The 11,455-nt window shown below is 32.2% G+C and overlaps 1 protein-coding gene and 1 pseudogene across 1 annotated transcript; both read right to left on the reverse strand.

Annotated features, from left to right (window-relative positions):
- Positions 1–4,072: 4,072 nt before the first annotated feature.
- On the reverse strand, positions 4,073–4,675 carry LOC145109823 (putative invertase inhibitor pseudogene; annotated as a pseudogene).
- A 4,460-nt stretch (positions 4,676–9,135) lies between these two features.
- LOC145105538 (10 kDa chaperonin 1, chloroplastic-like) lies at positions 9,136–10,693 on the reverse strand. Its single transcript, XM_079042622.1, has 7 exons — positions 10,463–10,693; positions 10,323–10,381; positions 10,015–10,065; positions 9,770–9,835; positions 9,584–9,631; positions 9,467–9,496; positions 9,136–9,379 (listed from the first exon to the last, which is right to left on the reverse strand). The coding sequence occupies exons 1-7, from the start codon at positions 10,557–10,559 to the stop codon at positions 9,311–9,313; spliced, it is 420 nt and encodes a 139-aa protein (XP_078898748.1). The 5' UTR covers positions 10,560–10,693; the 3' UTR covers positions 9,136–9,310.
- Positions 10,694–11,455: the final 762 nt, after the last annotated feature.

Here is an 11,455-nt window from a genome sequence, read left to right on the forward strand (position 1 = left end):
TCAATAGTTAAAGAAAATTATATTTTCACTTCATTGAGTCGCCTACCTTCTCTATGTTAGGGTGTATTTTTTGATTTTTTTGGTCACGTTTTGTATCTCATTTTATCGCATTTTTTTATGTATTTATCATGTAATTTATGCATTTCACGATATTATGGGATTCACACATACTTTGGTAGATTCAGTGCGTTTTTGTGTTTGTCGACAATTTGATGTAATGTAGGCATGACAATTGAAAAATGAGATTAAAAGAAGAAGTAAATAACGGGACGAAAAAAAAAGATGAACAAGTAGAGCAATGGATGATAACCGGATGCATTTGGATAACAAATGAACGAGAAATACTCATATATAATCAAAAGAGAATTTTTGCATCTACAATTAGGGGAGAAAATCTGTTCGGTTTATGGCTTTGTCAGTTTCCTCGAATCGGTTTCCTCAGTTTGATTTTTTCTTCTCCAAATTGAAGATTGAACCAAACCAAATTCAAATCCCTCTAGACCAAACCGGAAACCGAATTCCAATTCGGGTTGGTTCGGTTTGGAAACTGAGGAAACCAAATTGCTAAAAGAGTTAAAATGTCTTTTATTTTATATTAATTATTAATTATTTAACATTTTTATTTAATATATAAAATTTGAAATATATTTTAATTAGTTAATTAGTTGAATTCGTTTTTTCAGTTCAGTTTGGTCTAAACTTCATGTGACCAAAACAAAATTCAAATTTTGCTTCGATTTTGAATATGCTTTAGTTTGAAATCGGTTTCGGTTCGATTTAATTTTCGGGTTTTTTGGTTCCAAACCAAATAATTCCCAAAATGGAGAATATGGTGACCTTAAGTTCTAAAAGGAGCCCAAAATGTTGACAAGTAGCTGCTATTTACGAGCCAGTTGCAGCTATAAAAAATTGCCATAAAAGCTGCCCAGTTTTGTGATATTTAGCAGCCAAAAACTAGAATAATAGCGGTGCATTTCAGCAAACAAAACAAGAATAAAGAAGCAGCAGCCCCAAAATAACCCTTTTTGGCAACCAAAACAATCAGCAACATGAGCCCATCCAGGGGGGATAGTGGAGAGCATGGGATAGAGATATAAAAGTTGTGTTGACTTTTGAAGGGACGTCCTTTTATTATTAATATATAATCACGCATCACAACAGGAGCAAAGATAGAAACCATAACTTGGAAGCTTTTTAGGTTCTTAGCATCAAAATAATCTTAGATTTGTTTTAGATCGGTGTGTGAGATTGTGATATAGATTTAATACATTCATATTTAAGTGATTTATGATTTTATAATGTTGTTACAGTTTTAGTTAGGCCTGATCAATCCGATTAGAGTTTTAATGACGAATGACTAATCAATTAATCATTTAATTGGTCCAAGTAGTAAATAGTACACTTAAGATTAGAATAAAAGTGAGCCTTGTGTTATAAAATCATGTTTGTACAATGTAAATTCTCCGAACTTATGAGAGGATTTATTTTATTTGGTATGTTTGCACCTAATTATAGATTGCTCGTTTGATAATTTTGTATCGAGTTAGTTTAAATTGAAAAGATTATTTTAATTAGATAAACGGGTAGCTTGGTTAAAGAACTTGATTTTAATCGAGTGTCTAATAAAATAGATTGACATAACTTGTTGATAACCACGACCAATCTAGGAATTCTATGACAATGATTGCTTTGTAACAATTCATGACTACACGTCTAAATATGTCTTTTGATACTAAATCAATAATCGAACTATTTAGGATTTATTATCTCCTTGAGTGTATTTTAGTTTAATTTGATTGTTTTCAACCCCTCCTTTTTTTCTTTTAACTTTTATGCATTGAATAAAATCTTGACCATTTTGGTTATTTTATTTATTTAGTAAAATTGAGTTATGCTGTTTTGTTTGCCATTATTACTGTTATTTTTTAAACAATACTAGGGCAAATAGAAATTATATGATGGTTTTGGACAATCATCACTCTACAACCCAACCATGTTGTCCCTTACAACTTGTACTGCATTGACACCAACCCCACAGACCCACAATTATACGACCCCACAGCCAAGGACCCCTTTTCCATGTCGACCTCGTCATACCTAACAAACCTACGGCTCAATGTAACTGTTATTGACGCTAAATACATCGAACCACCATCGACTCACTTGATGCTAACCCATGTTAAACACTCCTTCACCTAAACTATAAATGACCGTTCTCTCCTTGATTCTCCACTCATATTTAAAGGCTTTAAAGGACCCTAAGGTAGTGTTTGTTTTTTGTTTGCAGATTTGCGTGACCTCTTCTGTCTGCGCCGCGCAGACCACGCGCAGACATTAGCCTTCGCAGACTGTTTGTATTTTTGAAGACTGCAGACCTAAAAATGTCTGCGCGTCCTCTTCTTGGCGCAGATGTGGACCAGAGTCTTCTAACATCTTCAGACATCTTCTAGCCTAAAAAAACATATATATCTTTATTTTTTTTTAGTTTTTTTTTTAATTTATATTTTTTCCAACTTTATTAATGATAAACAATTTGAAAAAAAAAACAACAAAACTTAAAAAAAAACGTTCGACGATACAAACATGATATTTTTGACAAATTTATAAATAAAGATTTATTACAATAATAGTCGTTGAAGTTGTTTATATAAATATGAAAAAAAAATTATAATATATTCTTATATTTTTTGCCAAATTTTGTAAAACACTATTTAATACAGTATTGTCAATTTTTCGAGAAAATTTTTTTATGGTACGTTAATGGATTTAATTGAAAAAATCGAAGTTTATTTCCATCCATTTATATATCAAATTCTTTGGTCACTAATTATAATGTTTAGTTATAACTTTGCAACCAAAGTTGTTGATTTTTATCAAATATATACGTTAATTCATACCATTTTTATTTTTATTTTTTATACAATAATACATAAAAGTTGATCTAGATTCGTTAATTATTTATAACAAAGTCATAAAAATATTAAAAAATCACTTTGAAGTTTAAAAAAATCAGTTTATTTTAGTAGCCCGCAGATGTTAAAAAAACAAACAGTCTTCTTTTTTCAGACTGCAGACGTTTGGTCCACCTCTTCTACTGCAGAGGCCTACAGATGTGGTCCGCAGACTGCAGACATTTTGCCTCAGAAAAAACAAACAGCACCTAACTGACTTCAGCCTATGAATGAAGAGTTTAATGTTCTTATCAAAACTGATACTTGGGTTCTCATTTATAGTCCCCGGTTTTCGATATTGTTCCATCTATGTGGATCTTCAAGCAGGAATTAAATGTTGACAACTCCATTCATTTTATAAAGCCCAAAGGGTAGCTAATGGGAAATGATAATGTACAAGTACTAAAATCATACAAAACAAACGCACAAAATATTAAAAACATACAAAACTAGTTCACAAACTAATTAAAAACATGCCTAACTATATAACATACAAGTATACAAGCATAACATACAAGTAACCAATACATAGGCTGAAAAGGTAGAGAAGCTTACTCAACCCGCAAAATGGTGGATTTATGTGTTACCACTGGTACCTCCCCCAAATTTCTTCAACCGATCACGGCTCCTTCCGCCCTTATGGTGATTTGAATTCCATTTACATGTATTCTAAACCGGTGCAACAAAAATTGAGATCGACATTTATTTGGTGTGCGATCGATAAGGTTTTTTTGGGATGAGTTCGAGTTATTCATGTACCTTCTAATTACTCTAAGTACCAAAGCGCTTCTATCATCTCTCTTTTACAATTTTTGTTCAGTTTGAATTGTTCAAACTATTCCTACCGATTAAAAATAAGTGGTAGGGGGTTGGTGTATAGATATGATGTATATAGATCCATTATACCTCCAGTAACCTCCTTATATTTTGTATATATACATAATTAATAGAAAATATCATTTATGGAGGAAATCATTCTAATAATATAAAGATTTTTTTTTTCTCAGAATGCTCGAATTCCTTACGAACTATGCATGTAACTAAGCATATAATAATAATAATAATAATAATAATAATAATAATAATAATAATAATCAAAGAGCAGAGTTTACAGAATTTAATCCATCATTCTATGGATTCTATTTTTCTTTAAGATTAGTTCGCATCACTTTGAAGTATACGTACAATCGAAAGCCCAATTGCAGCCAATTCAAAAGTAGCGTTATTTCTTTTTGTCAATGGCGACAAACCCATACGTTTCTCCTTGAATCCATCTTCACAAGTGGTAGTAGCATCCATAACCGAGCTCATATGTAAACTTGCCTCATAGTAACGCTTATTATTATAATATTTCGTGGCATCTTTAATATCAGAGATAGAGTCTTTGTAAAGATCATGACAGTCATCCAAACGCAACTTCATATAAGAACTGATCTTCTCGATATCATTTTTCAGCAACTTTTTGATGTAAGACTGAGTGTCAGTCATGTTATCATATGCTAGTTTGATCGAGATCTTTCCAAGCTCTATGATGTCAGCATGACGGCTCCCAGAGGCTGCTTGGAGAGAGGTGGTGCAGAATCTGTAGTTCACAAATGGATCTTGTTGAGAGCAAATTTCACAAGTGTCATGGATTAGGGTTTTTGCATTGATTGAAAGACAGAGGGGAGAAAATATGAAGAAAGACAGAAGGGAAGAAGGATAAATCATTCTTACAACAAATGTTTCCCTTTTTTCGAAGAAGTGGAATTGCTTAAGTAGAGATGAAGAAGGGTTTGGAGTTGTGTGTGCATTTGTCTAAACTTTTTTTTATCGAAGATTAATCCATAATTATAATGTGTCATGTTATATAGTTGGAGTTTGTAACTTTTACACATGCAATCTGCATGTATCTACAGATTTAACTCAAAAGGGCATACAAATTATTATTTGAATAAAATCTTTTTTTTGTGTACATTCAAACAATGCATGTGAAATTAACCATAAAAGACAATTGTGGGCAGGTTACTTACGTCCCTCTGATTATGTCTCAAGATTTACAAGACGTGTGACACAACGATTACTCATCTACGACATCATTATTTAGTACTACCTAAGAGTTTGATCTTCTCGGTAAAATTAATTAGTATAATTTTTGCTTGATGTAAAAAGGGAAAATTACAAGCAACACATTATTCTTGCTACTAATATACGTAATGTATTTTGTTTTTACACTTAATATATAGCAATACATATGTAATATTTTTTTTGAATAAAGATATTATTAAAAACTACTATCAAGAAGCTAGAAAAGCAATACATATGTAATTATGCATCCACAATATATAGAAAATGTACTCGATTTGTTTTTAACAATATGTAATTAACCTGAAACTTGAACAATATACTTTGTTATTTATCTAAAATAAAAACATACTTGCATCCATTTACCCATAATATCAACTTAGGGCCTGTTTGATACCCATCTGACTCGGTTTGGGTCAGATGTTTCAGCTTACTCGGTCAGACATTCGTGTTTGATACGAGCTGTCTCGGTCAGATTGTCTGGCCCAAATGCATGACTCGCTCAGATGTGAAGAAGTTGCTAACTCGCCCAAAAGACCATCCTGCCCTCTAAAATTCTTCTCGTGACCTAAAAGAGACAGCGTCCAAAATCAGACGACTCCTCCATCGCCTCCATCGAATAGCTCCCTCCCAATTGTTGCTATCTCCCATCGGATCTCCTCCTCCTTCCTTCAGTTGGATCTTCGTCTTCTCCGGCAGGTAAGTTCTACAATCAAAATCGTTTGTACATAACCTTTAAAATCAGAAGTTCTTTGTTTATAAGCTCTAAAATCAGAATTGTTTTTGCTCTATTGTTATGAGATTTGAATCATTTTTTGCTCTAATTTTATGAAATATGTATAAGCTATGATTAGATGTGCTATTGTTATGAAATTTGAATCCTACCCTCTAATTTCTACTTCTTCTTGTGACCTGTAAGTTTTAAAATCTGAAATCTTGTGTTTATATGTGCTATTGTTATAAAATCAGAATTTTTTTTGTGTATTGCTCTAATTTTATGAAATCTGAATTTGTTTATGAAATCTTGTGTTTAGATGTGCTATTGTTATAAAATCATAATTTTTTGTGTATTGCTTTAATTTTATGAAATCTGGATTTGTTTATGAATAAGCTATGAAATCAGAACTTATTTTTGCGTATAATCCATAAAATCTGAAATCTTCTATTTAGATAAGCTATTGTTATGAAATCAGATTTTTTTTTTCTGTGTATAAGCTATGAAATCTGACGTCCAATGTGGAAGAATTGATAGAGAAAACATACAAGGCATAGAATGGGGTCCAGAAGCCGTTGAATATATGCGTGTTTTGCGTGATCAGATTGCAAATCAACTACTTTCACCTACTTTACATTAAATTATTATGTTATTTTAAATTTCATTATGTTTTTATTTGGATATTAAATGATTTATGTTTAATTTACATTTTGTATGATATTTTTTATTTGTGTGTAACTTACATTTTGTATGACAATATGTATGTTTTTATAATTATTCAGCAACTTCATCTATCACTATATATACCAACATGGTAAAATGATCATTTTTCATCACTCAGCACATTTAGTCAGATGTACAATCAAACAACAGGATTTCTTACTCAGTCAGGATTTCTTACCCAGACAGACCTTTCCCAGTCAGCATTTTCTCAGTCTGCAACTATCAAACGGGACCTTAATTACAAGTTTTACCAATAATAACATAGAAAGTGAGGGTTACATATTGTTATAAAAAAAATAAAAAATCAATTCTTTTTTCTTTTTTTTTTATAAAAAAAAAAATTCAAAATTTTTTTCAGCGAATTTCTTTAAAAACCTGCGATTTTTTCATAAATAAAGTCAAAAAAAAGTTTTGTGATCTTTAGGTATTCTTTTTTATGCATTTTTATGATTTTTAGGGTTTTTTTAGGGTTTTTTTGTTCACCCTGTTTAACCTAAAGAAAAGGTGGTTAAAAGAAAAGGAAAAGTTTGGGTAGTTAATTATATTAATCATTTTGTTCATATTATTTTGTAAATGCCTACTTCAATATGTATACGCAAAGGTTATCGTAAAAGGATAAAATTGTAACTATTTCGTCATATGCAATGTTTAGGGCAGAATGGAAGCTATTTTAGTTATGGAAGCTATATATGTGCAAATGGGATTCCGTTGTGGATAAACGGTTATAATAAGTTAGGTCTAAAAAATCAATTATCTTTAGCATTTAATTTTTACTCATTGAGTTCTTTTACACTCTTAAAAAATGATAAATATTTGCTTATAGATATTAATCTCAATCAAGAATCATTCATATTTGCAACATCCTTATTGTAAAATCGGAACAAGGAAGATTTTTCCAAAATTGAAGACATATGAGTTTAAAACATGAAATGCGCATCTCCATTTCCTTCTTCACAAATTATAAAGAAATAAAAATGGTTATTTACAGAGAAGTCCCAAACTTTTTTCAAAAGTTTCAATAAAGTCCTAAAGTTTTTTTTTTAACAGAAAAGTCCCAATATTTTGATTTTTTGCCTAAATTAACGAAAAACTCTTTTTTTATATTTGAACAGCAAATAATAGATTATATGATTTTTTCAAAATATTGGGACTTTTCTGTAGATAACCCAAAATAAAAATAATAATAATAAAAATAATAAAATTAAAACAATAATGATAAATTAAAACCTAAATTAATATTAGTGTATATAGATGATATTTGTCGTATAGACCTATTATTGTACTTATGATCAGTAGATCCGTATGATTATCTGTATTTGTCGGCTTTGTGTTCATGTTTGTTTGTTGCATATGTCGACATGTTGGTTTGGGTTGAGGCGGTTCTGCTTTGTGATGTAGGCCAAGACACCCGGGGACGACCAGATAGGATGTAGGCCCTGCGAGGCGGTCCAGTCAGGTTGGCGGTCCGTAGAGCGGTCCGGATAGGTTGTAGGCCCTACGAGGCGGTCCAGTGAGGCTGGCTGCTCATGTTTGTATGTTTGCTTGTTATGTGGTGTGTTGGTACTTTGGGGGAACTCACTAAGCTTTGACTTACAGTTTTAGTTTGTGGTTTCAGGTATTTCTGAGGATCGTGAGAAGGCGAAGGCGTGATCGTACACAGCTTCCAGATTTTATGTTTTCGAGTCTTGAGAAACTCTTATTTGAAATAATGCTTTTGAAACAATGATTTGTTTGTAAACAATTTTGATGCATGGTTGGTTTTAAAAATTCTAAATTTATTGTGATTTTTGGGAGTGTTACACTAGTGGAGTAACGAACTCTAGCTCTAGTTCAAGATCCATGTATATTCCATGAAGCTCAAAATCCATCTCATTAAGACCAGAGAAAGGCTCGCGTAAACCAGAAATGGGTATGTGTTGCCTTCGTCTTCTGAATCCCAATCCATCACAAGAACCTGAAAAGCCACAAACACATTAACGTTTACCTCTCAAGAACAAAAAGATTAAACATGAACTGTGACAACTTACCCTATGAAATCGACTCTCCGATAACTTCAAATTGCACCTTTTAGAACACTTTTACCCCGTAATTGAACCCTAATCTCCTTCAAAAAAAACCCTTGATTTGAGATGAATGAGATCAATTATACGGACGTTTATGTATGTTTACGTGCTGAAAGGTGATGGTAAGGTGATGAGTTCGCTTCTCCAAGTAAACAAACGTTATCTCATTAACGCCGTTTGCCAACTCGTCGGTTATATGCCGTATGCCACGTCTCTAAAGGGTTAGCGGTTACAACTTGTTCACCGACTCAAACTCGATAATAAATGCACCATTTAATGAAAGTATCCGGCTTTATTAACCCAAAAACTCATTCAATGGTAAAACCCACAACTTTTTGAAAAAATGAAGGGCTTTATGTCATTTGCCCTTGTTGGATTTTCATTAATATAAAGTTACAAATATATTCTATCTTGGTAATAGTTTTTTCTTTTTAAACAGGAAAAAATACATAACTTGTTATTTCCAAAATCTGTTTCCGTTGTGTTTTTAAGTCTAAACATTCGTTTTAATAAACTTTGCGAATTTTAAAGGCGAATGTCATTTCTATTGCCATTCGTTTTGTGGGTTCGATTTTGTTTAGTTTTAAATTATCTACAATTCATTTCAGAACATGTCAAATGTCAAATAGATTTGAGTTTCGTTTTCATTTTGGAACAACTACTGAACTTAACATCATAACATCATAAACATAATGTGTTATGCTTGTGATGACAAAACTGTATCAATTCATAAACAACAATCAAATTATTCAATTACGATAAAAATCTCATCAAAATAAAATGGTGTTTGTCTACTACTCGACCACAGCCAACAAGTCAGCCTCTTTGCAGAAACAGTGTCTTCCGACTGCTCCAAGATCCACCTGTTAAAATCATAAAATCATAATTACAATTTTTCTTGCATGAAAGAAGATTGCAAAATGGTTCAAAATGCAACATATGATTATTACCTCATATGCGTTTATGTCAGAGAAAAGAACCTACAAACAATGTAAAGCATAAAGTCAAAACAATGAACATTGACCAACAACACAAAGTACATTGCTAATTCTGTAATATGAATGTACCTTTTTCCCTGGCTCCAAGTCTGCTACCTCAGAACCAACTGCAAGAATCTGGAACAGGGGAAGAGATTATTCAACAATTATAGAGATATAAATGTCATTATGACAAAAAGAGAAGTGAAATTGAAGGTTGAAACAATCCATAAGCTTGCTTTCTTGAATAAAAAGATGGAAGTTATTACTGCTCACCTCTCCCATAAGATAACGTTCAAACTTGACAGCTGATTTAGGCAACAAAACTCCACCAGCTGATTTCTGATCATAAGATAAAGGTAAAGCATGAATTCAGAGATTATGGTAATACTTTAGAAAAACAACCCCATGAATTGAAAGATAAGATCGGATGATATAAGATTTATCCCTAAGAAACATTGCCAAAGGGACAAATCAAAATACATGGATATGCATTTGAAGACAGAGACACAATAAAGTACCTCAGGTAGTTCTTCCAGACGAATTAGCACTCTATCAGCTTGTGGCTTAACCTATGAACACGAAGAAATTAAAACGCAATGAATAAACAGCACATCGCCTTATTTAACAACATTATCGTAATTGAGTACATCTCCTTGTTGAATGACAGATTAGGTGCATTATAAAGTTGAAATTTATAAGTAGGCTAAAATGTAGAGTATTAATTGAAACTAAAACATCCAGAAGTTGCTCAATTACATTAAATCGAATGTTAGGTTAGAAAAATTCAAAAGATGAAGTAATCATATTAAGAATCAAAGATAAATACCTTTGTAGGCTCGTATTTGGTTGCAATTGCATTAACCTTGAAGGAATTTCTTCGTAGACCTATTAAAATTGCACGATAAATTCAAAATAAGAATAAAAAATGAAGCTAATAAGAGAAGGAATTAAGGAAATTGAGAATACCTAAAGATGTGGCTTTAGTAGAGACAGAAGGAGAATGAAGGTCTGCGGAGAAAGAAGGAAAGGGTTTAGCCAGTGTAAGGAGACTGGAGGACGCCATGGATAAGATTAAGCTCCGGCTTTCTAGAAAGAGAAAGAGAAAGAGCGAGTGTAGAGGGTTTTAAGTGAAAGAGAACGAGGGTGAGTTACTTGTTGTTGTATGGTTTTGATCGCTAGGGTTCTAGAGTGTTCGGTTGCTATTTGGACCGGTCCAAACCTTATGCACCATATATAAATGAGATAGGGATGCCAACGGGCCAAACGGGAGCGGAAATAGCTGCCCCGCTCCCGAAATCACTTGTTGCTCCCGCCCCCGGTTCCCCCGTTTAAACAGCCCCCGGTCCCGCTCCCGGTTACCTCCATCGTCCCCGTTCCCCCGGTCCCCCCGATCTATGGGCTTAAAAATGGAACTTTTTTTTGGTAAAAAATTGCTTTGTTTTAGACTAAAAAGACTATTTTTAATAACTTAAAAAGCTTAAAACCTAATCTTTTAGAAACAAAAAAAATTAAAAATCCAACATTATGAATCCAACATTACAAAACACCAATTCCAACAATCTTACAAAGATAAATCCAATATTACAAATGCAAAATATGACAAATCCAAAATTACAAATATAAAATACAAACATGTCCTACATCTTCAATATCCATTAATTTCCTTCAACCCTTCATTCATTGACATTTGAATATCCTCCCTAAATAAATAACAAAAATAATAATAAAATAAATTGTTATCTTAGTTTATTCAATACAAAACGACAAATTTAATAATTTTACCTCAATTCCCTCGTCGTCTTCATCGGAATATAAATCATCACCATCAATAACACAACCTAACCAAGAAAAAAAATAAAGGTAATAAGAAAAATATATTAAAATGAAAAAAACAAATAATGGTTCAAGCAAATTCATACATACCTTTTTTACCTGCCCATAGCCAATTTTGAGTGCATA

Source organism: Lactuca virosa, chromosome 4 (assembly GCF_052849685.1).
Source record: "Lactuca virosa cultivar CGN04683 chromosome 4, Lactuca_virosa_CGN04683_v6, whole genome shotgun sequence".
NCBI classification, from domain to species: Eukaryota; Viridiplantae; Streptophyta; class Magnoliopsida; order Asterales; family Asteraceae; genus Lactuca; species Lactuca virosa.

Bases quoted from the DNA above. Each gene is read 5' to 3' on its own strand.
- LOC145105538 (XM_079042622.1), bottom strand. From the start codon at position 10,559: ATGGCGTCCTCCAGTCTCCTTACACTGGCTAAACCCTTTCCTTCTTTC. The intron at 9,836-10,014 runs GTACTTTATTGT...TCTTATGATCAG, and splicing joins GTCTGGAAGAACTACCTGAG to AAATCAGCTGGTGGAGTTTT. The intron at 9,380-9,466 runs GTAATAATCATA...TGATTTTAACAG, and splicing joins CTGACATAAACGCATATGAG to GTGGATCTTGGAGCAGTCGG.